Source organism: Panthera onca, chromosome F1 (genome assembly GCF_046562875.1).
Source record: "Panthera onca isolate mPanOnc1 chromosome F1, mPanOnc1 haplotype 2, whole genome shotgun sequence".
Taxonomy (NCBI): Eukaryota; Metazoa; Chordata; class Mammalia; order Carnivora; family Felidae; genus Panthera; species Panthera onca.
The window spans coordinates 3,551,015-3,577,843 of NC_138355.1; the positions used below are offsets into that span (position 1 = coordinate 3,551,015).

The window sequence follows — 26,829 nt, forward strand, 5'->3', positions numbered from 1 at the left end:
TACGCCCCGGAAGGGGCGCCTGGGTGGCTCAGTCAGTTGAGTGGCCGACTTCGGTTCAGGTCATGATCTCGTGGTCCGTGAGTTCGAGCCCCGCGTCGGGCTCTGTGCTGACAGCTCAGAGCCTGGAGCCTGTTTCAGATTCTGTGTCTCCCTCTCTCTGACCCTCCCCTGTTCATGCTCTGTCTCTCTCTGTCTCAAAAATGAATAAACATTAAAAAAAATTTTTTTTAATAAATAAATAAAATACGCCCCGGAAAAGTGTGGAGGTTCCTCAAAAAATTAAAAATAAAACTACCCTACGACCCAGCAACAGCACTGCTAGGAATTTACCCAAGGGATACAGGAGTGCTGATGCATAGGGGCACTTGTACCCCAATGTTTATAGCGGCACTTTCAACAACAGCCAAACTATGGAAAGAGCCTAAATGTCCATCACCTGACAAATGGATACAGAAGATGTGGTTTATATATACAACGGAATACTACTTGGCAACGAGGAAGAATGAAATCCTGCCATTTGCAGCAACGTGGATAGAACTGGAGGGTATTATGCTGAGTGAAATAAGGCAGAGAAGGACAGATAATCATATGATTTCACTCATGTGGAACTTGAGTAACAGTAGACCATGGGGGAGGGGAAGGGGAAAAAATAGTTACAAACGGAGAGGGAGGGAGGCAAACCACAAGAGCCTCTTAAATACTGAGAACAAACTGAGGGTGGATGGGGGGTGGCGGAGGGGAAAGTGGGTGATGGGCATTGAGGAGGGCACCTGTTGGGGTGAACACTGGGTGTTGTATGGAAACAATGAACGATGGGAATCTACCCCAAAACCAAGAGCACACTGTATGTTAGCCAATATGAGAATGATATTTTTTTAAAAAAAGGGAAAAATATGCTACATATCCTCTTTAACATTTACAAAGTGCTTGCTGTTTGTTAGATGCTCTGTAATGTTAGTCCTCCTCCGCCGGCCCTTTCGCCGCCCGCCTGGTGTATTTTGTACTTGTGTGTAGTCCCAGGGTGCGTGGGACGGACGTGCACTTGGTCACGTCCACTGAGCCTTCAGGACATCCATCACCCAGGCAGCTGTGGGTGTTACCCCGTGGCACAGACCTTACACGTCAGCTCTGGTCCATGAAAGTTCAGCGCTGAACTGAAAAGGTGTTATTTGCACACTGCCCTTTTACAAAAAGGCACAATCCAGTGGGACTATTGAGACAAAATGTGCTACTTTAAAGGGCACTTTCTTACTGACATTTGGTTATTGTCATGAAGCAGAAAGTATATTTCCTTCAAGGGTTTTAATTGTTCAGAAATGTGCAAAGCTATATAAATGTTAACCAGATTTCTGGTGGTCATTTTTCATGTATACAAATATGGAATCATTAGGTTGCGCTCCTGAAATTAACATAATATTATGTCAGTTTTACCTCAGTTAAAAAAAAAAAAAAAAAAAAAGGAGTGGAACAGAATGGAAAGCCCAGAAATAAACCCAGGCTTGTAGGGTCTATTTCCAACAGAGGAGGCGAGAGTATACAACGGGAAAGAGTCTCTTCGACAAATCATGTTGGGAAAACTGGACAGCGACATGAGAATGAAACCACTGTCTTACACCGTATGCAAAAATAGACTCAAAATGAATTAAAGACCTAAAAGTGAGACTTGAAACCATAAACATCCCGAAAGAACACATGAGCAGGAAACTCTCTGACATCTGCCTTAGCAACACTTTTCTAGATACGTCCCCCGAGGCAAGGGATACAAAAGCAAAAATAAACTATTAGGATTACACCAAAATAACAAGCCTTTTTTTTTTTTTTTTTTTTGCTGCCCCTCCCCATAAAAAAGCATTTGCACAGTGAAGGAAACTGTCAACAGAATGACAAGGCAACTTACTGAATGGGAGAAGATATTCACAAATGTGGCCTCTGATAAAGGGTTCGTGTCCAAAATACATGAAGAACATCCAGAGGGCCAACAGACACATGAAAAGATGCTCAGGGAAATACAGATCAAAACCGCCATGAGATACCACCTCACACCTGTCAGGATGGCCAGAAACAACACAAGAAACCACAGGTGTTGGCAAGGATGCAGGGAGAAAGGAACCCTCGTGCAGGGTTGGTGGGAATGCAGACTGGTGCGGCCACTGTGGAAAACAGTATGGAGGTTCCTCAAAAAGTTAAAAATAGAACTACCCTAGTAGTAATCACACTACTGGGTATTTACCCAAAGCAAATGAAAACACTAATTTGAAGGGATGTGTGGACCCCTGTGTTTATGGCAGCGTCATCTACAGTAGCCAGGGTCTGGAAGCAGCCCGAGTGACCGCTGACAGACGAATGGATGAAGAAGTGGTAATGGGGCACCTGGCTGGCTCAGTCAGTAGAGCACGTGCCTTTTTTTTTTTTTTTAAAGATTTTTTTAATTTTTAAGTAGTCTCTACACTGAACGTGGGGCTTGAAGTCACAACCCCGAGATCAAAAGTCACATGTTCTTCCAACCGAGCCTCGCCGGGTGCCCCAAACATGCGACTCTTGATCTCAGGGTCGTGTATTCAGGCCCCACATTGGGCGTGTAGATTATTTAAATAAAGAAAATACTGCAGTTTAAAAAAAAATAATTTGAAGAAAGATGTGGTATGTAGAAACGTGCACGTGCACACTAGAATATCACTCGGCCATAATAAGGGTGAGAGCCTGCCATTTACAACAACGTCGATGGACCAGAGGGTATAATGCTCAGTGAAATAAATCAGAGAAAGACAAATACCGTATGGTTTTGTGGACTCTAAAACACAACAAACAAAGGCAGAAACAGGGCAGAAACCGATCCATCGACCCAGAGAACACACGTGGTTGCTGGAGGGGAGGGGTGCAGGGAGAGGGGGTCCGGGGAGGACAGTCATAGCACGGGGAGCACGGCCAGCGGTGCTGTCACAGTGACGAGTGGTGACGACGGCGGCTCCGCTCGTGTGACCACAGCATCACGTGCACACTGCAGGTTCTACCGTTCACGGTTCCTGCTCGTTTCCCCCTCCCTACGGCCTCCCACTCTCTCCTCAGACATTACTAAGAGAGCTAAAAGGTGAGGGAAACAAGGAAACACCATGTGTAGCCTCTCCACATTTTCTTCTGTTTCTTGTTAACTTTTCTCTCATACTTTTTTTTCTGTTCCCTTTTTTAAAAACCCCTTGCCTCTCCGCCTCAACCCCATTATGGTGATCACCATGCTCTGCACCCGTTGGCCTCCCTTGTGGGAACGTTGTGCCCTTGACCGAGGGCTGTGCACACAGCACGGTTCGCTGGCCACGGGATCCTGGAGCCCAGGCTCTCGCGGCTGCGCCTGTTCTCAGGGGTCAGGTGCGGGGACGGCTTACGGCTCGTTACCGGTACCCGACCCGAGTTGTAAGTGCTTCTTAAGCAGATGGGAGCCTCGTCCCGTAGCAATGTCACTGTCCCTCACTTGTGTGCAGAAACACTTTCTCCCGCGGGAGAGGGAGGGACCCCAGCTAGCCCTCTGGGAATTGTGCCCAACCCCCAGTGCATCCTTGTGACCGTGTCACCGAGCAAATGCCACCTGCCTTGGGGTTTTACTCAGTTGAAAAAGGCTGAAAACCTAACCAAAGAACAGGCAGAGGTACTATGTTTGGTTTGGGGCGTGCGTTTGACCACGTGGTATTAACCGGTGAATGAACTCTGGAAAAAGACTTTCACTCTGTAAAAGAGACTAGATTTGTTTTTAGCAGTTGTCATTTATCAACCCAAGGCCGAGTTTAGGTGAAAAATCGTCCTGCAGGCTCTACTGGAGATTAAAAGCAGCAAATCGGAAAGATGTCGCCAGGGGGGTAAGATCGCCCCCGGTGGATGAAGTGTCACGGGCGCTTCCGCGACCACAGTGCAGCTCCGACGGGTCCCGGCTCCACCTGTAGGTGTATTTCGGGCGTTTCTGACATCTGACTGTCGTGTCCCCTAAGGTAGAAGGTTCAGAGGGATTTTGTGGCTTCCCTGGAGGTTCCTTGGTAGTAACCCCAAGTTTCCTTTTTCAACAGATGTGACAATCTCCACTTATTCTCCCAAATTTAACATAAAATGAAGTCTTTATGCAAGCAGAAAGACAGTGATGAGTCTGGTTGTTTCAGCCCCTGAGGAATAAACTAGTCATAGACCCATGAATTTATCTGTTTAAAAAAAAGTCAGTGGGGTGGGTAGGAGAAAAGAGAAGATTTACGTTTGTTACAACCCACAACGTAGCTAAGAAAATACCATGTCTTCCCAGCTGCTCCAGGTTGTGGCTCCGAGGTCACTTCAGACCTAAAGACACAAAGTCTACTTGGTTCTCATGGAAATTCAGGAGGTGGTTTTGACAGTGTAGGACCTAAAAACGGGGTGAAACGTTAAGGTTTTGAGTACAAGTTATGTGATTTGCTCCTTTGTTTGGCACCTTGCTCTCCCGCTCTGTCTGTAGGTTTTCTCTCCAAGCTCATGAGTCATGAGTAGCTTCATCGCTGGTGTTCAGGCAGCACGTTCTTTAAAGACGGTCTGTGGAGGCACGAGAAATCCTGACTTGTACACTTTAAATGGATCATATGTATGGTTTGGGGATTATATCTCAATAAAACTTATATTGAAATATATATATATGGGGGTGTCTCGGTGGCCCAGTTGGTTAGGCATCTGACTTGGGCTCAGGTCATGATCTCACTGTCCGTGGGTTTGAGCCCCGCGTCGAGCTCTGTGCTGACAGCTCAGGACCTGGAGCCTGCTTCTGATTCTGTGTCTCCCTCTCTCTCTGCCCCTCCCCCGCTCACACTCTGTCTCTCTCTGTCTCAAAAATAAATAAACGTTAAAAAAAATTTTTTTTGAACAAAAAATATATATAATTATATTGAGTATATAGTATTTTGAGTTTGGGGTAGATTTACCCCCAAAATTAAATGTTCTTCATTCCTCCTTAGGTAGTAACCATTTTACTTTTTTTAAAGCAGGCTTCATGCCCAGCATGGGGCCCAATGCAACCCCGACATGGAGACCTGAGCTGAGCTCAGGAGTCAGACACCTAACTGATTGAGCCCCCCGGGTGCCCCGAGTAGTAACCAGCTCAGCGGCGTGGCTCCTGGCCCCCGGCCGTGTGTGCAGGGGGTCCGAGGCCACGCTCCACAGCATCCACGCGCCTCTATGCCTCGCGGCTGACGGGTGCACCCACCAAACCCGAGCTGTGCCTGTCTTTGTCCTTGTGTCCTCTAATTCAATTTTTAAAGAATCCATTTACATATAGGTTCTAAAAAGAAAGGCTTGTTTTTGTGAAATGCAAATGGGAAAAGATCAGATAAAGGTAAATTATTACAAAATTTACCTTTTGTAATTTTGGGTGTGTAATACCTGGGCATGACAGAAACAATTGTAGAAGATTTGGGGGGAAATCATCAGAATTTAGGTGTGTGCGTACAAGCCAGAGCCTCCAGACCGGAGGAGCCCAGAGGGTGGGAGACAGAGTTTGTGTTTCCTCAAAGAACAGGAAGCTCGCACAAGATTTTGGTCTAGGAGAGGGTGCCCAGCCAGGAAATTCACTCATTTATCCAACAGACAGGTACATACCTTAAGTTAGCGTATCGGGTATCAAACGTTCTGATGTCATGACCCCTTTATGCTTTCAGAAATCATCAAGGGTCCCAAAGAGCTTTTATTTATTCAGGTTATATCCGATACGACCACACTGGAATTAAAACTTTTAAAATGTTAATCGATGGGGCACCTGGGGGCTCAGTTGGTTAAGGATCCAACTCTTGATTTTGGCTCAGATCATGAGCTCACAGTTTGTGGGTTCGAGCCCCACGTCGGGCTCTGCGCTGACAGCTTGGAGCCTGCTTGGGGTTCTCTCTCTCTCTCCCTCTCTCTCTCTCTCTCCCTCTCTCTCTGCCCTGCCCCCCACTCGCTCAATAAATAAACATTAAAATAATAAAATATTAATTGTTAACTCTTTTTTATTTTTTTTTAACGTTTATTTTATTTTTGAGGCAGGGAGAGACAGCATGGACAGGGGAGGGTCAGAGAGAGAGGGAGACACAGAATCTGAAACAGGCTCCAGGCTCTGAGCTGTCAGCACAGAGCCCGACACGGGACTCGAACTCACGGACCGTGAGATCATGACCTGAGCCAAAGTCGGACGCTCAACCGACTGAGCCACCCAGGCGCCCCAATTGTTAACTCATTTAAAAATACCAGTAATAAGCTCTTTACATGTTAACACAACATTTGTTATGAAAAATCATTCTAGTTTCCGAACCAAAGAACAATTTAATGAGGCGAGTAAATCTGTCTGGCGTCTTCTAACTGAAGACACGGGACTCTCACGTCTGCCTCTGCAGTCTGTGCACTGCACTGTGCTGTTTGGTGAGACACGCGAAGTCAAGAGACCCGGCCGTGTGCCCTCATCCAGTCGGAACAGGGCCTCCCCTCGGGCCCGGGGAGGGTCTCAGGAGCCCCCACCGTGAGAACCGCCGTGCGCGGGAGTGCGACAGCACTGGTGAATTTTGTTGGCTCACCGAATGTTGAGTGAGCGCTTACCATGGAAAAAGTTAGTGTGGGAGGAATAGAGTGCGCGGGGGTTGAGACCACGTCCAGTTTGGGGCTCTCCAGACGCCTGGTCCACGCGTGTCGGGGCAGGGAGTGGGTGGCAGAGGCTGAGAGGGAGGAGCCGACAGGTGCTAAGCGGATGCAAGGAAACTGACGGACAGAGGAGCCACTCCTGTCTTGGGGGAGTAGAGGGCTGCTGGTACGAGAAGGTGCCGGGGCCTGGAAGAGCCGGGCGGCAGTGTGGGCGCAGGCTCGGACCCCTGGGCACGGGCGCCATGACCCCGGCAGCCACTGGGTCACCCTCCCCTCGCCCCACCTCCGCCACCCCCACAGCAGCCCGAACGGTCGAGATGCCGCGAGCACACCTTTGTTACGATGCCACGTTTCTGATTGGTTTTCCTTTGCTTTTTTTCAGACCATGCAGACCTTTCAAGTTACCAAAAAGGTAAAGTAATCTGATCATCTTATTAAGTAGTAAAGTGATTGCATGCCCTTCCCTGCAGTGTTTTCTTCACACTGCTTCGGCCTCCCTCATTCATATTTTTCTGAAGGAAAAGTAAATTTCCCCTGAGCTGGCTGCCGGAGCGATCCTCCCTCTCCAGAACGGTGTTGATCTCAAGGTTTAGATTCCGTTTGTGGTGAATCGTTTATATTGGCCGAGGTGCCTCTCATTCCTTCGTGGTCTTCCTTGTCTTGGAGAAAGACTGTTCTGCCCTGACCGGGGCTTGTGGCACTTGATTTCAGGCGGGTTGTCTGTGTTTGCTGCTAAAAATGTCACCGTATTCAAATGGAGGTGGTATTTGAGGTGGAAACTTTGAAGGTTTGTCTTTTCAGTAGAAAAGCAAAATTTTAGGTGGAACATTGTTTCTGCAAAAAAGCCAAAGCCTTGTCTCCTCAGTGGCGTGCTTGCTGTGGTGGTCCCACGTGGCAGACTGGTGCATCGTGGGAAACCAAGTGATCTCTGCAGTGCACCCGCGAGAGGAACCGAGGCCCTGATAACCGAAGCCTGGTCAGGGGGCCTGATCCTCTCTTTCAAGCGCAATTACTACATAAATTTTAATTAGGAAATTCCCTTTCCATCTAAAAATTATTTATTTTTTGAAATTGTGGTAAAATATACACGGCATAAAATCTACCATTTTAACCACGTTTAAGTGCACGGCTTCGTTGCGTTAAAGTCCACGTTATTGCGCAACCGTGGCCACCGCCACGTCCAGAGCTGCTTCCGTCCTGCAAGGCGGAAACAGTGGCTCCCCACCTGCCCTCCCCCAGTGCTCTAGTCTCCATCTCTGTGAACCGGGCCAGCCGTCCCCTCCTGTGAGTGGAATCACACAGAGTTCGTCCTGCCGAGACTGGCTGACCTCACTCAACGTGCTGCCCTCCAGGTTTGTCCGGTGCCAACAGGTGTCAGAATTTCCCTCCTTTCTAAGGCCGAGTGATATTCCATTGTATGCGTATACACTTTTTGTTCCCTTTTGCAGACAGAATTGTGGCAGAAGATAAAGGAAAGAAGTTATACAAGTAAATATGACATGTCTGGAGAATGAATTTCCAGTTTTCTACAAATAAGAAAGCCCTTTCTAAGGATTTTTGCATTTTGAAAAGATTCATACATATTTTTCGTGTTATTAGATTGGTATTTTGAAAAGTCCTAATTTCTTCTTTTCAGCGTATATGTATACAAATACAACTTTTTCAGAAAAGCCTTTCCTGATTCCCTTCCCCACTGTAGCTGGAAGTCATCTCTGCTGAATTCACAAAACGTTCCTCTGTATCCGCCTAAAAACACGTGTTTCTCTACCTGGTTTTGTATTTGTCAAGTTGTCTGATTTTCGGTATCAGGTTCCAAGTTCCTTAAGGGTGAGATTCGTGTCTGCCGTGTGTATTCCCAGATGCCCGTGCCCTTGATCTGTGATGCTACCTGTGCACTGTATTTATTTCTTCCCAACAAAGAAAGAGTTCTGTGTCCTCTTTGCTTTGGGGAAGTTTCTCAAGCTTCTGTCTTTCTTCCCACTAAACTGATAGCTGATGCCGTGGGAAAAATTATGATTAATAACATTTTGATCCTAACCCCAAGGACAAGAGGGATACGGAGCAGTTACTAAGGGAACTGGAAGGGGAGAAACCAAGGAGAAAGAGATTTTCCGGAAGAAAGGGTAACTGCTCAGTTCAGGGAGGCCAAGGACCCGGACTAGTTCGCAGTTTCGGCAGGTTCAGAAGAGTCACGGGAACAAAGCCAGGCTGAGGGACTCAGGGTTGGGTGTTCCGTCGGGGGGAGGCCTGTGTCCAGGGCGCTCATGTTCTCTGCTCAGGGTAAGGGGAGAAAGGAGAGACTGTTCCCAGAGAGCCGGCGGGGGGGGGGGGGGGGGGGGCAGGCAGAGGAAGGCATCTTTGTGAGCTGAGAGAGGAAAGTGCCCTGTGGAGGCCCTGTTGTGGGAGGACGGGCCCCACGGTGTCGCCAGCATCCAAGGCCCTGTCGGGGGAGGACAGGCCCCGTGGTGTTGCCGAGCAGCGGAGGCCCCGTTATGGGAGGACGGGCCCCACGGTGTCACCAGCATAAGGTACCCTGTGAGGCTTCTGCTCACTTGTTCGGACCGATGGGAAATACCTGCTCTTCCCCGGAGAAGCCCACTAACACAGTGGCTGACGTCTGGGAGTGTGGTGAGGGTCGCTTGTGAAGACTGCAGGGAGGCCTGTCTGTCCAGGGCACAGTTCAGCCACGGACACGTGTGGGTGGCCCTGCCCTGCGGCGTCCCCCTCCCGTCCTGTAGCAGGGGCGCGTGCCCTCTGACTCTCAGCCCTCCTGGGAAGGTGCCGTGAGCTCTTGCGCACGGCGCCCGGGCATCGCTGGGGCCTCACGCGGGGCCTGCTGGGCAGGGGACAGACGCGGGTGTTATATGCAGAGCCCCAGAATCCGGGCAGACGTGAGACGCTATCCCGTGCCACGCAGGAGGACGCGCTGTAGTGGCACCAGGGGTCCTTTGACGGGTCTTCTCCTGAGCACGCGTGACGTGCTTCAGAAACGTGACGTGCGGGTGCTTTGGTCTTGTAGTTAGAACATAGACCTTGAACCCAGACTCACCAGGACTGCAGTTAGTGGAGAATGTAGCAGTGACACTTCTGGGCCATATTTAATTTCCTTTCCTGCTGAAATCATCCTGCTTTGTTAGGCTTTTATCTTAACATTACAACCACCGTCTGGGCTTCCGACTGTACGTGAAGCTTCTGTTTCCCGCGTGGTGTCCACAGCCCCTCGGACTCCAGCACAGACCCTGACGCCAACGTGGGATAGAGGAGAAACGCTTGTCGGGGTGTAATTTCCCCAGAAGAGTCGGGTCTTCTCCCCACGGAGCTCGCGGCACACGAGCAGTGGTCCCGGGGCAGGGCGGGCACGTGAAGCGTGTGCCGTGTCGGCGGGGAGCGCTCCGGGACGCCGGGAGGGCGCAGGTGGGAGTCACGGGTGCCGTGTGGCGTCCGCGCGCAGTCAGCGCGATACCTGGTGTGGGACGGTGCTGCGGGATCCGAACCAGACGTCGCCACCGGGAAGGGTCCAGACCCCACGTTCTCACGGGAAGAGTCCAGACGTGGTCGCGGGCAAGGGTCCGAGCCAGATGTTCTCACAGGGAGGGGTCTGAACCAGATGTTGTCCCGGGGAAGGGAAACCGTTGCTGAGGAGGGTTTTAAGACCGCGGTGCCTGTGTGTGCAGGTTTTTCAAGAACGCAAAACAAAGAGTCAGCCTACGGGTAAATTAGCCCGCAGCGTGGGCGCCAAGCACTTGGGGTGCCCACCACCTGCGTCGACGGCGTGTTTGTAGGTGGCAGCGAACAACTGCTGGTGATTTGAGAGAAGAATGAGCCACTTAACGTCAAGTCTGGGCTCTTCCCACTTCCCAGGGCTGGTATTTTCAAGGTCTAAATGTAAAGGACCCTTTTTAAGTCTGAATCCGTGAACAGAAAGTCTCAAATGTGCTGTTGACACAGGACCCAGTTCCGGAGATCTAAGTTTGCATTTGGTGGAGCTGGAGATAAACGTCCGGGTCCTCAGCACCGGGTGTATTCTCGAAACGGCGTTCGCGCTTGGACAGCCGCAGTCCGCGTCTGTGACTCGGTGGTTTCCTCACATCCAGAATTAGGTTCACAAGCCCGTTCCGTGGTACCTCGCATTAATTTTACTTTAGTGAGTTTTTAAATCCAGAATTTGGAGGCTCGAGAACAGCGTTCAGAATCAGAGGCCTGTGGACCTGTGTGGTTTTGCATCATGAAATTAACTGTTCGTGTGACTTGGGAATTTAATTTAAAATGTGAATTTGGGGGAGCCACATTCTACTCTGCCAAGGAGACTTATTCCCTTGTGCTCAGCGAGAGGTGACACCACGGTGGTTAGGAGGCCCGACTCAAACCAGACTCCGGGCTCCCATTTGTGACCTTTTTGTGAACTATAAGTGACACATGACATTAAATTAGCGTCAGGTGCACAACGTAATGACCCAGTATTTGTAGATACTGTGAGGTGATGACAATAGTCGGTCCGGCTGGTATCCGCCACCACACGGACTTACAGGACTTTCTTTTCTTGTGATGAGGTGTCTTAGGATCTGCTCTGACAGCGGCTCCCAGTTGCGCACACAGCGTCACTGACCACGGTCACTGTGCTGCGACACACCCCCGGGCTGACGTACTTTGTAGCTGGGCTGGTGTCGTGACTCTGGACAGTTGTGTAAGTTGCTCGTGCCTCACTGCGTCTCATAAAGCTGAAGACTTAAGTGAGGCGCTACAGGTAGAGCCTGAGAACAACTAGTGCTCCTCGTAAGGAGGTGGTGACCTTGAGGACCGCGGGGCTGAGAATCGCCCGGGGCGGTGCTCCCTTGAAGCGTAATTATGTTGTATTTTGATTTCCTTGTTAAAATGTAATTTGAAGTCAGTCCCCCCAGAAGGCCAGACCCATGGGGTCGAGTGATGGGAATGTGAACATGAGCCAACGGCGTCTTCCTTCAGAGTGACGTTTGCAGCCGCCAGCTTCGTGAAACCACTGGCCTGGTTTTGAGGAAATAACCCACAAATACCTGAGTAAGGAGCCAGAAATAGCCATCGGCACGGCCAAGGGAGCTAACATTGTTGAGGATTTGAGGGTAACTGTCCATAAGTGAAATGCTTCTTTTTTGTCTCTTGCCAACCTCAAGTTCAACCTCAAGTTGGCAAGATACGTCTTGAATTTTAGAAAATTCCATTCAGTCAACTTCTGTTGAGCACAGAGTTCACATGAGATCTGCAGATGTCAGGACGGGGAGGCCCAGGGTCCTACGGAAGGGAGGGGCGCCTGGAGGACATGGCTCTGGTGGCATTTTGGTGACAGGAGGGGAGACGGAGGCCAGGCTGCCACGGCTACACGGTGAAGAGAGGGCACTGATGCTACACTAACTGAGTGAAGAAAATGCACATCTCGCCCTCGTGGGGCTCAGTCTGACACATTCATTATAGTTTTCGCTGGAAGGACAGCAGCAGGTGTGTGGGGAGGTTTGGGGTTGGTTATTATTTTTTTTAACGTTTATTTTTGAGAGACAAAGAGACACAGAGCATGAGCAGGGGAGGGGCAGAGAGAGAGGGAGACATGGAATCCGAAGCAGGCTCCAGGCTCTGGGCTCCGAGCTGTCGGCACAGAGCCCGACGCGGGGCTCGAACCCACAGACCATGAGATCGTGACCTGAGCCGAAGTCGGACGCTCAACCGACTGAGCCCCCCGGGCGCCCCTGGCTTGGTTATTCTTGAGACATGGGTACGTGAGCCTGTTTGTGGGCTGAACTCTTTTCTAAGAGCTGACAGAGCACAGGATGGAGAGAAACGGGTCTGGAGATGGGGGCTGGGTCCTCTGCCCCGCCACACCTCCTTCCACTCAGGCGTGTGGACCGTAGCTGGTCTCCCGAGGAGCAGATGGGCGTCTGAAGTGCCGTGTGTCTTCTCCCACTGCATCTGTCCCTGACACACTCCCGGACCAGGTCTGAACCAGGAGGATTTCACAGACGCTGTCTTCGGCAGGGAGCCCTCTTCCCGCTCCTAAGCGGCCTCCTGTGTCCTCTCTGCTCCACAGTTATGCGTCCCTGATCGCCGACTGGCCCGTCGTGGTCCTGGGCATGTGTACCGCGTTCATCGTCGTCTGTGCCCTGGTCGGGGTTTTAGTGCCCGAGCTGCCCGACTTCTCCGACCCACTGCTGGTAAGGAAAACGGCCACTTGAACTTCTTTCGCCCAAAATGACCTCGGAAAATTCAGTATTTTAATGCATGTTACATTATGTAATTACGACCCGTTTTAAAACCTCGAGCTGTCGGTAGGGGTGCAGCTCTCCTTCTGAAGAGTAAACTTGTGCCATCGTGGTTTCAGGCTCTTAAAAGGTCAAGGAACCCACTCACCATTACAAATCTGGAAATTTTGCTTCTTGGCTCCCACATTTAAGCCAAAAATCAATAAAATGGAGAATCTGCATTCTATAAAAGTATTTTTGTGAAGTCGTTGGGACTGAATGTCTCTTCTTTCCACCCGGAAGGAGTTAGAGGAACTTCAGTATTACTAAGAGAGAGCAGGGTCTGTTTTTAAGTAAACGTTCCTGTAAAACACTAACGTGCATGACATAATCTGATGCGACTGTAAGTTTTCATAACATCAAAGTGTTTGCTGGATGCTTAGGTATGAACTGGAAAGAGAACCTTCAGATACGAGTTTGCCTTGTTGCCGAGACAGCAAACGCAGCAGAGAACCAACCCCACTGCCTCGTCGTGGCGAGCAGTGGCTGCCGTCATGTCGGGCCACCCTTTCGGTGCCATCGGCCACGGGGCAGCGGTGGGGAGGGCCTGGGGAGGGCCTGCACGTCTGTGGACGTGGCTCTCCCGCTCCTAGAACTACACCGAGCCTACGTGACGTACACTAATGAGAGTTTGTGATATTTTGTCTCAGGGCTTTGAACCAAGAGGGACTACGATAGGCCAGAGACTGGTCACGTGGAATAACATGGTGAAAAACACGGGATACAAAGCGACATTAGCAAACTACCCTTTTAAGTATGCAGATGAACAAGCCAAGAGGTAATTATTCGTTAACTTTTACACAGAACATTGCTTAACGAATTCCACTTTTAAGCAGTATCTGAGCAAAATGATTAGATGCAAACGTGTGGCTCAAAATCTTTGCCACTGGGTTTGTTGGCATTCTCACTGTCTTTTAAGATGTTGTTGCATTCGAGTGGAAAGTGAGGGTTTGGGTTTTTTCTTTTACAGGAGTGAGGAAGTGAATGTTGCTTGCTTACATTAATGCTAAATTTCAAGTGCTACATAGGCTGTGACTCAGGATACACCGTTACCAGTACACTTACTGGCCTCGAAATAGTCCTTTATTTGTAAATTCTTTTTTTTTTTTTTTTAACATTTATTCATTTTTGAGACAGGGAGAGACAGAGCACGAGTGGGGGAGGGGCAGAGAGCGAGGGAGACACAGAATCTGAAGCAGCTCCAGGCTCTGAGCTGTCAGCACAGATCCCGACACGGGGCTCGAACCCACAAACCATAAGATCACGACCTGAGCCGAAGTCGGCCGCCTAACCGACTGAGCCCCCCAGGCGCCCCTGCACATTCTTATTACCGCAAGTCCTCCATTGGCCGTCACACGGCGTTGTGCCAGCGTGGTCGACCGCCTTCCCCGCACGGTCACCAGCACGTCCCTGCCTCTCACGTTGTCCTTCCTTTTCAGCCACCGGGACGACAGGTGGTCCGATGATCACTATGAACGAGAGAAAAGAGAGGTCGACTGGGACTTCCACAGGGACAGCTTTTTCTGCGACGTTCCGAGTGAGTGGCCTCTCAGGTGAACAGCCCCTCGGGCCTCCCGGTGTTCGAGACGAGTGTGGTTAGACCGAGTCGGGGAGGAGGATGTGGGGGAGCTGAAGCCGTTTTCCTGCTCTGGGCCGGCCAACCACTAACCTGAACGTATTCACCTACAGTAAAAATCAATGAGAGATTATTGCATAATTCCATTCCGTTTTACGGAAGATAAAACATCTAGTAAAATTCTTGACCTGGTTGCCCCAAATTTCAAGTCCTCTTAAATTTCTTATATTATTGAAAAAATACTTTCAGTCAAGTAATAAATACATATCTTTGGATTGAGCCCTGAAATGCTCTACGTCATGAGAAAGCGTCTATCGACAGCTTCTCTGCGCCTTGTTAGGCACTAGAGATAGAAGGATGCGTGGAATACCGTCCCACGGGGCTGACCCATAACGTGCGCGCAGCAGGCTGCGGGACGTGTCCGGGTCGTAGCCACTTGGCTGCACAGACCGTGGCCTGGAAGAAACATGAGAGCTTCCCTCAGGTCAGGAACCCACACGTTCGTGTAGAACCGCCAGGTGTTTGAACGCGGGCAGCAGATTCACTAACAGCTTCTCCCCGCGAGCGAGGGGCCTGCCTGGAGGAGCCTGGTCAGCCCTGGAGAGCGGGCGTGAGCACAGAGCTCTGCTTTCTCCTTCAGTGAACACGGACCCCAAAGCCCTTCCGAATTCGGCTTTTTTTCCCCTGTTGACACTCCCCCTAAAGCGTGTATTTTCCTGTCTCGTTAGAGAACTAGAGGACCTCGCTGATCTTGTCCAGCCTGAGGGTCTGTACTTTGGAAGCTGTTTCACAGCACAGTAACCGAGAGATGGAAAGGAGACCAGGGAGGCTTCTGTCCTGGTCCCAGGGAGGAACTCGTGTGTTGTTTTCTGCGTCTTGTTAGAAAAGCCGAAGTCTGGTCAGTCGACTGTCCTGGCTGGTTCCTCTAGGTCAGGTGGTGCTATGTGTTTCTGACTAACCAGGACAGACATCAGCAGACTCACGAGATGTGGCCCCTCTTTGTCAGCAGCCCACACACTACACTTGTGCCCCCGGTACGGCCCCACCTGGAGGAAAGCCGGCCGGCTCCCTGGAGGAGGTGTTTGTTTCCAGGGGCTCATTTTGCTCTTCAAAACCAATCAACATAAGATAATGGCCATCTGATGAAGAGTTTACTAAAGAAAACTTCATAATCATGAATAAAAGCTCACGTAGTAAAGCTTTATTTACAAATTTGCAGATTGGTTTTCTTTTTCAGCACGGTTACACATTTCAGATAATGTAGTGAATCCCCTCTGTTTTACTGAATGAAGTTCTAATGACTGAGGAGGCAGGAACAGCCCTTACCTAGTGCTGTTTTTCCTTTAATTCTTGCAACTGGGAGAGACGTGCTTCCAGATCAGGAGCCCAGGCTCAGAGAAGCTGCTCATCCGGAGAGCTGGGACCTGGTCACACCAGGTCTGCTGCCAGGGCCGTGCTCCGTCCAGTCTGTCCCGCAGCCGGACTATTCAGAAACACACTCTGTGTTAGTGAGATGTTCCCAGTGTTCATTCTCAACTCTGGTGTAGCAGGGAGACTGCGGACCCAGCTGGAACGCAGCGTATGTCGGCGATCCTGGGCAGCCCGTGGTACCCGATTGACTGTTTTTAGCACTCTTAAGTTGATCGCCTGGCATCTGTCGTCCCTGGTTCGAAGCCACGGAGAACACCCACGCTTGATGTTCAGCACAGCCTTCCAGGGATTTGTACGCTATTGTGGTGACTTGTTTTGAAATTAAGAGGGAGGCGTGCAATTAATTTCGTGCGGAGAGTTCTTACAGATTGCTCGTCCGAATCATAGTCTGATCAGAAATAGGTTTGTTCTATGACTCCTACGATTTTTAAGATGTAGTGAGTAGACAAAGGCTTTGAACCAAAATAATATTATAACATTGTTTGCTTTCTTTTTTTACATTTTTCTCCTGGAAAATGGGGAAAGGATCCCCTGCTGTTACTGACTTGTGTTTTCCCGTTCGAGCTATTCCTGAAAGCGGAGTCTGATGGGCAGTTATAACCTTTTTCTTTTCTTTTTTCATGTCACCAGGCGACCGGTACTCCAGAGTGGTGTTTACGGCAGCTGGAGGGGAGACCCTGTGGAGTTTACCTGCGATTAAATCCATGTGCAATATAGACAATGCAAGGGTATGTAAAGCAAAACTGAAATTCATTTGCAGCAAATAAGATTAGATTTTTGAAAGTCCTTTCCCTGCTGACGTGGTAACCGCTGGAACATAAGTGTTCCTGGTGCCTGAGTCCCGGGGACCACCCGCCAGAGGCCGGCGCCCCACACTCTTACCTCCTCAGATGCAGGTGCCTCTGCGCCCCCATGTTCTTCAATAAAGAACTCTTTCTTTCCTACCCCTGTTCTCTCTCCAGTCTTTTGTCTTAATTTCACAGCATGTTTCCTTTCTGTGGTCGTGCTGTGTCTTTCCTAAGCCACTTCTGTTGTTGCCTACTGAGGCGGCTGTCCACGGCCTAACCAGGCAGTCAACCAGCGGGTCTTTGGGGCAGATTCAGGGCACAGGCTAGGGAAGGGGACATCGAGGCATGTGGGTGTGTAGATGGCGAGCGCTCCAGGCCAGGGTGCCCTGAACTCTAAACCCCTTGAGGACAGAGGATACAACACAAGAAGCCCTCTGCTCTTGGTCTCTGGAGCCGAAAGATGTCAGCCCCAGAAAACGTGGGGTCGGCCTCCGGGCTCTGGAAGGGCTATCAGCTCTGTGTGCTCAGAGGCAGATTCTCCGAGTCGAGACTGCCTTCGGGGCCACTCGTGCACCCGTCCCAGCAGCAGGGAAGGTGCTCACCGGTCTCCTAGCGTAACTCTTAACTTAGCCCGAAGTCCCTGCTTTGCTGGAAACCTGATCACGTGTCTCCTAAGAGCGAGCCTGACGCCCCAGCACCCTGGCCACGGGGCTTCTCAGGGAAGCAGACAGGGCTCTTGGGGGCCACAGGGCCAGCGCCCACCATGCTGACTCACGTACTTTCTGCGACCTGAGTGGCTCGCCCAGGTCACCTCTGGGCCCCATGACTCTCCTCCTCATCCTGAAAGACTGTGCATCTCCTGCTGGTCGGGCCACCAGGGTTTTCTGTGAGGGCCATCTTCTGTCTGCCCGGCTCCAACAGACCAAAGTCACTGGCCACCTACAAACAAACCGAAGTGTCTTAATCAGCGGTCAGTTTTTGTTTGCCTTATTTTCTTCTCTTCTACAGCTCTCAGTTCATTATTCGGAAACTGTGGACGAGTCACAGCCCGTCTCGTATGGAAAGTTAACTCTCAAGGAGTAAACGCGCACAGCCCTGTTTAGCATGTGCGAGACATCGCCCCCCCCCACCCCCAGCAGCCCTGCCACCGTGGCGCCCGTGGCTCCTGTTCACACATGGCTGTGTGGTAACCACGCTCACGGGAGAGCAGTGCCGCGACTCCACGGCTTCCGGTCCTTCCTTTCCCACCTTTGCTGTTGACCTTTTAACTCTCCCTCCCCAAAGACTCTGAAGAGACTGAATTCACGCAGCTGATTCATAGCTGGTGTTTGTTGGGTTTTGTTGGATTTGTCAGGACGTGTTCCAGACACTGGACTGTTTCCTTAAGTCCTTGTGATAATGTCGTGAATTAAATCCTACTATTGGCCTGTCTTGTGGATGGGGAAAGTCCGTGCAGGTGGTCAGCGGCAGGTGTGGGATCTGAGCCCAGCCTGACGTTAGTCTCTGTTTCCCGCCATGCATCATGCTGCAGAAGACAACCACCCCTCTTCTGTTTTGTCTTGTGTTATCACGCACGCCCTCTCCCACCGAAACGATCCTCACAGAGCCCTCGTGGCCTAGAAAGTACGTTTTTTTTTACAAGAGCAACAGCCGATCCTGTGAGCACTGATGGGCTCTGAACGGACCCAGAGGCCCAAGGCCCGTACGCAGTGCTGTGGCACCACGGGAGTGGACGCTATTTCGTGTACGTGTGGGTGTGTGTCAGACTCTCTCAGACGATAAATGCCAGCAGGACTAGGCAGCTCACAAAAAGGCTAATGTAACAGAACTGAAGGGACAGGAACGGTGCGATCAGTACGCGGTGGCACGGCCGTGAGCCGCACTCCTCCCTCCTCCCTCCCTGGCACCCAGAGCAAAACAGAACTCGCAATTGGTGACAAAAGTCAGGTAAATAGGGCAGCAAATGTGTTTTAGAAGATGGTCCCCTTCCCCTCGTACTAATACAGGGAGCACCATCCCCGTGGCCTCCGTAGAAGAAGTATGGCGTCCGTCAGAGTCCTTAAGTACCACCATGCTTACGGGACGCACAGTATTCAATTGGAGCGGATTTCTAAACCGTGCCTCAGGCTGGCAGCGGGAGAATGTTCCGGCAAAAGCAATTTCTGCAGGGGATTAAAGCAGTAAAATCTAAATACGTGGCTTCCCAGTGGTTTGGCCTGATGCATGTGCAACATTTAGACTGTTGAAGGAGCAGTGTGCCCTCTTGTCTGTTTCCCAGCATACTTTGGTTATCAGGACCGGATGGCCGTGAGTTCGAGTTTGCAATTCCTGCGAGAATGTGGCAAGCATCTAGTCTTCTGAAAATCTGAGGAGCAGGCCCAAGACGTGCGTCTGCAGGAATGGTCAAGCCAGTTACAGATCACAATGACAAATGAATAAATAGGGGGTCGAGGCCCCAGAATTCCTACCTCCTAGAGCAGGTTGTAATTTTCCTTGTTAAATGCTGTTTTTAACAGTGGCACACACAGCCTCTGCAGTGAGTACAGAACGGTAAACCTTCCTCGCAGAGATCGTGCATTCCCTGACACCCGACGTAATAACTGTCGCCTAGCAGCTCAGTCTGCAGGTGACTACCGTACCCTTTCCGGGTCTCCCGGGTCGAGACCCTTTGCAGAGCGTTATTTGTCCTGGTCGTGATTCACGCAAACTGTGCACACGCCGCTTGTCGGCCTCTCCCTCCTCCTCCCCTCACCCCCACCCCCGCCCTTGTGCTCAAGCAGCCATCAAGCTGGATGGGACCCACACCAAGGGGTACTGAGCAAGAGGGCTTAACGGCAGGTGCGATGACCGGAAAATGGCTGGTAATTGGGGTGAAGGCTCAGCGAGGCCACACGTGTCCCTTGTCACCTGCTTGTGTTTGCAGCGCACTGAGCTCAAACGCCAGATTCCCTTGAAGTTATATGCCCCTGGTGCTCAGGATTCCGATGGGCCTTGGTTTCCAAAGCGAGTAGCTCCTGTTTCTGATGCTGCCGTGTACCGCCTGACACAATGCTGGTTTGCTCAGCGGACTCCCCGGATCTTCATTACCCTTTTCTGCCTTGACATCCCAAGGGACGCGCTGGCGGACAGCCATTAGACCCAGCGGAGTGTTTCCCGGGTTCTGACTCTGCTGGAAACCCTTTACCCTGATTCTTAGTCTTTGCCCATCATGGAACTTAGCACTCAAGCAACCAGCTTGTCAAAGAGTTGTGAAATTTAGTGCCTGACACCCTGTTTACCGGGTAAGTTTTGTGGACACATGAGCCCCCCTGCAGCTTAGTGGACTCCAGAAATGTGTGGTACTTGTGTTACAGAGGACAGCGGGGCCCTGCTGTGCCTCGTCTCCCTGGGTCCCTTGAGCTTTTAGTACAAGAGGGGTGTCACGTGGGAGAAGAGTGGATAAGACCCCGTACTGATCGTCATTCTTCTCTCAGCCTCTTAAAGTGTCTCCGGCTTAGCCAATAGCTTTACAAGTTAAGGCACCATTGAAAACTCTGCCAGTGTCTTCTTTTTCTCTCTTCTGTTGCTTCCTCCCATTCTAAGTCAGCCTCACCCCTGCTCCTCTCTGGAAATGGGTGTGTGCGCAGACCTGTTATAGCCATGGAAGCAAAATGACTCCCTAAAACATCCCGTCTGTGACTGACGAGAACAGAAAGGCCACCTGCTCTTAAATTACAAGAAATTACTTTCACTGAAAGTTCCCAGTTTGAGAACTTAAAAGATTTTGAAATCATTCCTGCGAATCTCTTTCTGAAAACCTGCTTTCTACGTGAAGATCGCCTGCTTGTGATCTCTTTAAGCCCCATAGCATGACGAACGCCTGTGGGTCTCGCCATCCCCGTCATGAACAACCAAGCCCTTCAGACGTGGGTGCCCCCTCTGCAGGTTCACACAGACGCTTACACATCCCTGCTGCTTCCCCTGTTGAATTATAGTGACTTGAGCTTTTTATTTCTCTGCCTCACTGTGCGTAACTCAAGGGCAAGGATCGCTGTACCTTACTCTTCATGTGTAGGTTCTCAATAAGTATTGTTTTTATTTTGAGTGGATGGGTGGATGGACGGGTGGCTTAGTGGATGGACGGATGGATGGGTGGGTGGGTAGGTAGATGGGTGGATGGACGGGGTGGTGAGTGCATGGACAGATGGATGGGCGGGTAGGTAGATAGGTGGGTGGATGGACAAATGGGTGGGGTGGGTAGGTAGATGGGTGGACAGATGTGTGGGTGGGTGGATGGGTGGACGGATGGGTGGGTGGATGAGTAGATGGATGGACATACAGGTGGATGGACAGATGGAGGGGAACATAGGGCCTTACTCCCCGAAAGCCTAACCATTCTCTTGGGCTCCAACCCTTTAGATTCAAGGTGCTGGCATCCAACTTGGAGTAAAGAGTATCAGTCACAACATCTTTCCTCTGTCCTTTCTAATCCTGTCAGGGTCCTCGAAAACTGTGGAAGGTTGTACATCAGCCAGCACCACCTTTGGATTTGAGGGCTGGTCTCCAAGGGCCCCACTGGCATGTGTTTTTGATAACAGCCATCAAAATACGACTGTCTTTAGTCTGCATTTATGTTGTCTAACTTTGTAATCTCTGGTCAGGCACACACACACAAACCCTGCTGTTACTTGAAAAGGTTATTGAAGGTTATTTTTTGCCTGGTTTTAGCTGGCAACTCTATTTCCTTTCTCTCTGGCATGTGGTTATTTCAACAACTACACGTCTGTTCCTCTCAGCTGATGGCGGGCTTCATAATGGATGCATTTTCCTCCATCTGAAACTCAGACATCGGGGCTACGTTACCTTTCTCCTGAGTCACCAGGCCGACTCCAGGGGCTGGTGTGATACTTCTCTGTGGGGCAAAGCTGGTTATCTGCCATGAAAACCAGAGAGACGTGATCCCAAGGCTTCCCCTGTGTTAGCATATGTGAACGTTTTTACCTACAAAGAATTAAATACTAATCATACCGGTTTATAAAATGTCAGATAATTACGGCTCTCTGGAAATGAGCTTAAAAATTAAGCCTTTGTTAAAATAACCAGTTTAGTATGCCTGAATCATAACCCTTTGGGCTCATTTTTCTTCACCTTCAATAGAGTAGTCTTTAAAATTTTTTAATTATGGAAAATTTCAAATGTATACAGAAGCAGACAATGAATCCCCACGGTGGGTCACCTGGCTCTGATGCTTGGGATACACGTGCAGTGTTTCCTCTACACCCGCCTGCCAGGACTGGTCCCGCTCAGGGGTCTCGACAGCCAGGGGCATGGGAAGCCGGTTCTTGGATGAGTCTAAGTACCAAAGACGCGATCTGTCCCCACGTTCCCTTTGCAAAGATACTTCAGCATATGACTGATTAAGCGTAAAGGTGGAGTCGTTTAATCCCAGTAGAAGAAACAGTCACACCCTCCTTGAACTTTGGAGTTTCCTCCCTGGAACAGCCTTTGATAAACCCAGATGAGTGGGCCACCTTCCGAAGAGAAGTCTCTGGCAGGCCCAAGAGAAGGGGGATATTTCCTAAACTGGCTCTCGGGAGGGGGCCACTCATGTAATTTGCAGGTTTGGGCGGTGGTGGGACAGTGTTCTAAATGAGGCGCTGTCCACACTAAATCCAGAACTGTCGTGCTTTCCCCAAACCCCAAAAGGAGTTTTATCCAACTTGAATAAGCCTTTAAGGATGTGGAAGAAATCCACTCCTGCTTATTTGTCTCATTAACTGTACACACAGATTTTTTAAAAATCGGAAATGTGGGATATTTTAACTGAGGACCATTGCTCCTGACGTCACCAGGGTCACTTCCGGGCTCGCTGACGGTTTTCTGGGGAATACCGTCTTGGCTTCCAGCCAAGCTGGCTGCGATGTAGCTCCCTGTCACCAGAGGTTTCATGCCGACGACCAGAAGTTTTAGGCAGAGCCGCCAATCTGTCCCTCTGTCAATTGGACAGCTGCTGTCTGTTCTCTGAATTAATCCCGCAGGTGTGTATACGTAAGCCGCGTGGCCCATCCTTCTTGTTGCCTTGTAAAGAGACTCCGAAGGCCTGCGTCCTAAAAAGGCGCTGACTTTGTCTCCTTCAAACCAACCCGCTGGTGGTTTCGCGCTTGCGTGTCCGTGCGCCGGGCAGTTTGCTGCCCCCTCCCCCGCCCCGCCCGCAGCGCGGGCCTGGGGGACGTCCACCTCGTCCCAGGAGGAGGTTAACTGGCCCCCACGACGCCCCCGCCCCTCCAGGCCGCCTTAACTCGGACCTTGGAGGGAAGCGGTTCTAAACGCCGGTCTCCGCGGTCTCTCTCTGCAGATCAGAGCCCACCCGCACTTCGGGGACCTGTGCCAGAGGACCACGGCCGCGTCCTGCTGCCCCAGCTGGACGCTGGGGAACTACGTCGCCATCCTCAACAACCGGTCGTCCTGCCAGAAGATCGTCGAGCGAGACGTCGCCCACACCCTGAAGCTGCTGCGGGCCTGCGCCGGGCACTACCACAACGGCTCGCTCGGGCCCGACTGCTGGGACGCGGCGGCCAGGAGGAAGGGCCAGCTCAAGTGCACGGGCGTGCCGCGCAAGTGCACCAAGTACAACGCCGTGTACCAGATCCTGCACTACCTGGTGGACAAAGACTTCGTGGCCCCAAAGGCCGCCGGCCCCGCCGCGCCCGCGCTGAGGTACAGCATGCTCTTCTCCCCCACCGAGAAAGGGGAGAGCATGATGGACATCTACCTGGACAACTTCGTGGCCTGGAACGGCTCCGACGGCGTCACCAGCGTGGCCGGCATCGAGTTCGGCCTCAAGCACAGCCTGTTCCAGGACCACCTCCTGACGGACACGGCGTACCCGGCCATCGCCGTCCTGCTGGTGCTGCTGGTCATGTGCGCCTACACGCGGTCCCTGTTCATCACCCTCATGACCGTGTTTGCCGTCATCAGCTCCCTGATCGTCTCCTACTTCCTCTACCGCGTGGTGTTCAGCTTCGAGTTCTTCCCGTTCATGAACCTCACCGCGCTCGTCATCCTGGTCGGCATCGGCGCAGACGACGCGTTCGTCCTGTGTGACGTCTGGAGCCACGCCAAGGGCGACAAGCCCCACGCGGGGACGGCGGAGACGGTGGGCGTCACCCTGCAGCACGCAGCGCTGTCCATGTTCGTCACCAGCTTCACCACGGCCGCCGCCTTCTACGCCAACTACGTGAGCAACATCACCGCCATCCGCTGCTTTGGCGTCTACGCGGGCACGGCGGTCCTGGTGAACTACGTGCTGATGGTCACGTGGCTTCCGGCCGTCGTCGTCCTGCACGAGCGGTACCTCCTCAACCTCTTCAGCGGCTTCCGAAAGCCGCAGCAGCAGTACGTCAGCAAGAGCTGCTGGGCGGCGGCTCGCCGGAAGTGCCACCGGCTGCTGTTCGCCGTCTCCGAAGCCTCGCGAGTTTTCTTCGAGAAGGTGCTGCCGTGCGTGGTCATCAAGTTTCGCTACGTCTGGCTGTTCTGGTTCCTGGCCCTGACCGTGGGCGGGGCCTACGTCGTGTGCGTGAACCCCAAGATGAAGCTCCCCTCCCTGGAGCTGAACGAGTTCCAGCTCTTCCGGGCCTCGCACCCCTTCGAGCGCTACGACGCCGAGTACAAGAAGCTCTTCATGTTTGAGCGCGTGCACCGCGGGGAGGAGCTGCACATGCCCATCACGGTGGTCTGGGGCGTGTCCCCGGAGGACAACGGCGACCCCCTGAACCCCAAGAGCAAAGGGAAGCTGGCCCTGGATGGCAGCTTTAACATCGCCAGCCCTGCCTCCCAGGTCTGGATCTTGCACTTCTGTCAAAAGCTGAGAAACCAGACTTTCTTTCACCAGACGGATGAGCAGGATTTCACGAGCTGCTTCATCGAGACGTTCAAGCAGTGGATGGAAAACCAGGACTGTGACGAGCCGGCCCTGTACCTCTGCTGCAGGCGCTGGAGTTTCCCCTACAAGCAGGAGATCTTTGAGCTGTGCATCAAGAGGGCCATCATGGAGCTGGAACGGAGCACGGGGTACCACCTGGACAGCAAGACGCCGGGGCCGAGGTTTGACATCAACGACACCATCAGGGCCGTCGTGCTCGAGTTCCAGAGCACCTACCTGTTCACGCTGGCTTACGAGAAGATGCACCAGTTTTACAAGGAGGTGGACGCGTGGATCTCCAGGGAGCTGAGCTCGGCCCCCGAGGGCCTCAGCAACGGCTGGTTTGTCAGCAACCTGGAGTTCTACGACCTGCAGGACAGCCTCTCGGACGGCACCCTCATCGCCATGGGGCTGTCCGTGGCCGTGGCGTTCAGCGTGATGCTGCTCACCACCTTGAACGTCTTCATCAGCCTCTTCGCCATCGTCTCGATCACGGGAACCATATTTGTCACCGTGGGCTCTCTCGTCCTGCTGGGCTGGGAGCTGAACGTCCTGGAGTCGGTGACCATCTCCGTGGCGGTCGGTCTGTCTGTGGACTTCGCCGTCCACTACGGGGTCGCTTACCGCCTGGCCCCGGACGCCGACCGGGAGGGGAAGGTGATCTTCTCCCTGAGTCGCATGGGCTCCGCGATGGCCATGGCCGCTCTGACCACCTTTGTGGCCGGGGCCATGATGATGCCGTCCACGGTTCTGGCATACACCCAGCTGGGCACCTTCATGATGCTCATCATGTGTGTCAGCTGGGCTTTCGCCACCTTCTTCTTCCAGTGCCTGTGCCGCTGCCTCGGGCCCCAGGGCGCCTGCGGTCAGATTCCTTTACCTGGGAGACTCCAGTGTGGCGCCTTCTCCCACGCCGTGTCCACGAGCCCCGGGGACAAGGGACAAAGCAAAACACACACCGTGAATGCGTATCATTTAGATCCCAGGGCCCCCAAATCCGAAATGGAGCATGAGTTTTATGAGTTAGAGCCCCTGGCGTCCCGCAGCGGCAGCGCCTCCGAGGAGACCCACATCTGCTCCGAGTTTTCCGACGGCCCCGCGAGGAACTTCGGGATGCCGGTGCGTGCCGCGTACAGCAGAGGCCCCGGGGGCGATGGCGGCGGTGCCCCGTTCCCGCCCCCTCTCGAGCAGCACGCCGTGTGTCACTTCTTCTCTCTGAGTCAGACATGCACTTGTCCAGATGCCTACAGACACCTGACGCCTGGCCCACGTGCCGGCCAGCAGGCGGGTGACGGCCTGTGTCCCCAGTGCGTTGCCCCCGCCGGCAGCCTCGTGCACGTGCAGAAGGGCGCACACCAGGCCCCCGAAGGCTTCATGTGCACCATCCCGCACGTCCATCACTGTCCCTGCCTGCAGGGCGGAGCGAGGCCGCCGGGACCGCAGAATCCTCTGCCCACGAGCTTTGTCCTGCACCCCGTGCAGCACATTCAGGCCCCAGAGAAGACCCGCACTCACGGTCTCCCGAGCGTGGGGCACGTTCCCCCGACGGTGGGGCCGTCGGCCTGTGTCTGCAGAAGCCCTGGGTCCCCACGAAAAGCGCACTGTGATCCTGAGAACAGCCAAAGGGGGCTTGCTAGGAACAGAGACGTCGGGCACGTGGAGGGCGGTGGAGGGGCCAGGAACCAGGGCTCGGGTCCAGGGGGCCAGACGGACAAGACCGACAGGAACACAGGGCTGTGCTTGTCACAGGATCTGGAACAGTCCGGTCAGAATGAACCACACTTTGTGTTTAACCGTCTAATGGGGGACGCGCAGCCCGGGTCCCGCCCAGAGGGCGACTCTGCAGACAGTGAGGCCAGTGAGCCCCCTGCGTTCACGCACTCGGAACTTTCTGGTGAAAGTTTGTTGATAAAAACACTCTAATAAATACAGTGCTAAATTCAGAACTGATGCCTTTCAGTTGTTCCTTTGAAATGGAGGTAAAACCCGTAAGTGTGGAAAGGGAGCCCAAAGATGGCAGGAACAAGTTGCACTTTGTCAAAAGTCATGGAATATTTTTATATTTTTTATGAGAAACAACAAACTCACATTTCTAAGGAGCGTTGTCTTGATTATTGGATTTTACATTTTCAAACAGTACAAAGTTCATAAAGTTTTTTACCTTTATACCCGGCCTGACGAGCGCCTGTCCGAGTCTCTGCCGCCCCGTAGCCGCGAGCCACAGAGCGAGGGTCTGAGGTGCCCGGAAACGCAGGTCTCCCG

The 26,829-nt window shown here is 52.1% G+C and overlaps 1 protein-coding gene and 1 long non-coding RNA gene across 14 annotated transcripts in view; one reads left to right on the plus strand and one right to left on the minus strand.

Moving 5' to 3' along the window:
* Window positions 1-26,513, plus strand: part of DISP1 (dispatched RND transporter family member 1) — a 185,870-nt gene extending 159,357 nt beyond the window's left edge. For 11 of the 13 annotated variants that reach the window (XM_078440603.2, XM_078440602.2, XM_078440601.2 and 8 more), the window contains 6 exons: window positions 6,992-7,021; window positions 12,662-12,785; window positions 13,523-13,650; window positions 14,312-14,409; window positions 16,510-16,607; window positions 23,002-26,513. In XM_078440603.2, coding sequence (XP_078296729.1) covers window positions 6,992-7,021; window positions 12,662-12,785; window positions 13,523-13,650; window positions 14,312-14,409; window positions 16,510-16,607; window positions 23,002-26,490 — 3,967 coding nt within the window. In that variant the 3' untranslated portion in view covers window positions 26,491-26,513. Of the gene's footprint in view, window positions 1-6,991; window positions 7,022-12,661; window positions 12,786-13,522; window positions 13,651-14,311; window positions 14,426-16,509; window positions 16,608-23,001 lie in introns of those variants that run through there. The other 2 variants (XM_060643263.3, XM_078440608.2) reach the window with 2 other exon arrangements.
* Window positions 3,905-23,505, minus strand: LOC132685889 (uncharacterized). Its single transcript, XR_013553061.1, has 5 exons — window positions 23,419-23,505; window positions 14,204-14,341; window positions 4,445-4,542; window positions 4,267-4,314; window positions 3,905-3,972 (listed from the first exon to the last, which is right to left on the minus strand). It is a non-coding gene; the product is annotated as an uncharacterized LOC132685889 (long non-coding RNA).
* Window positions 26,514-26,829: the final 316 nt, after the last annotated feature.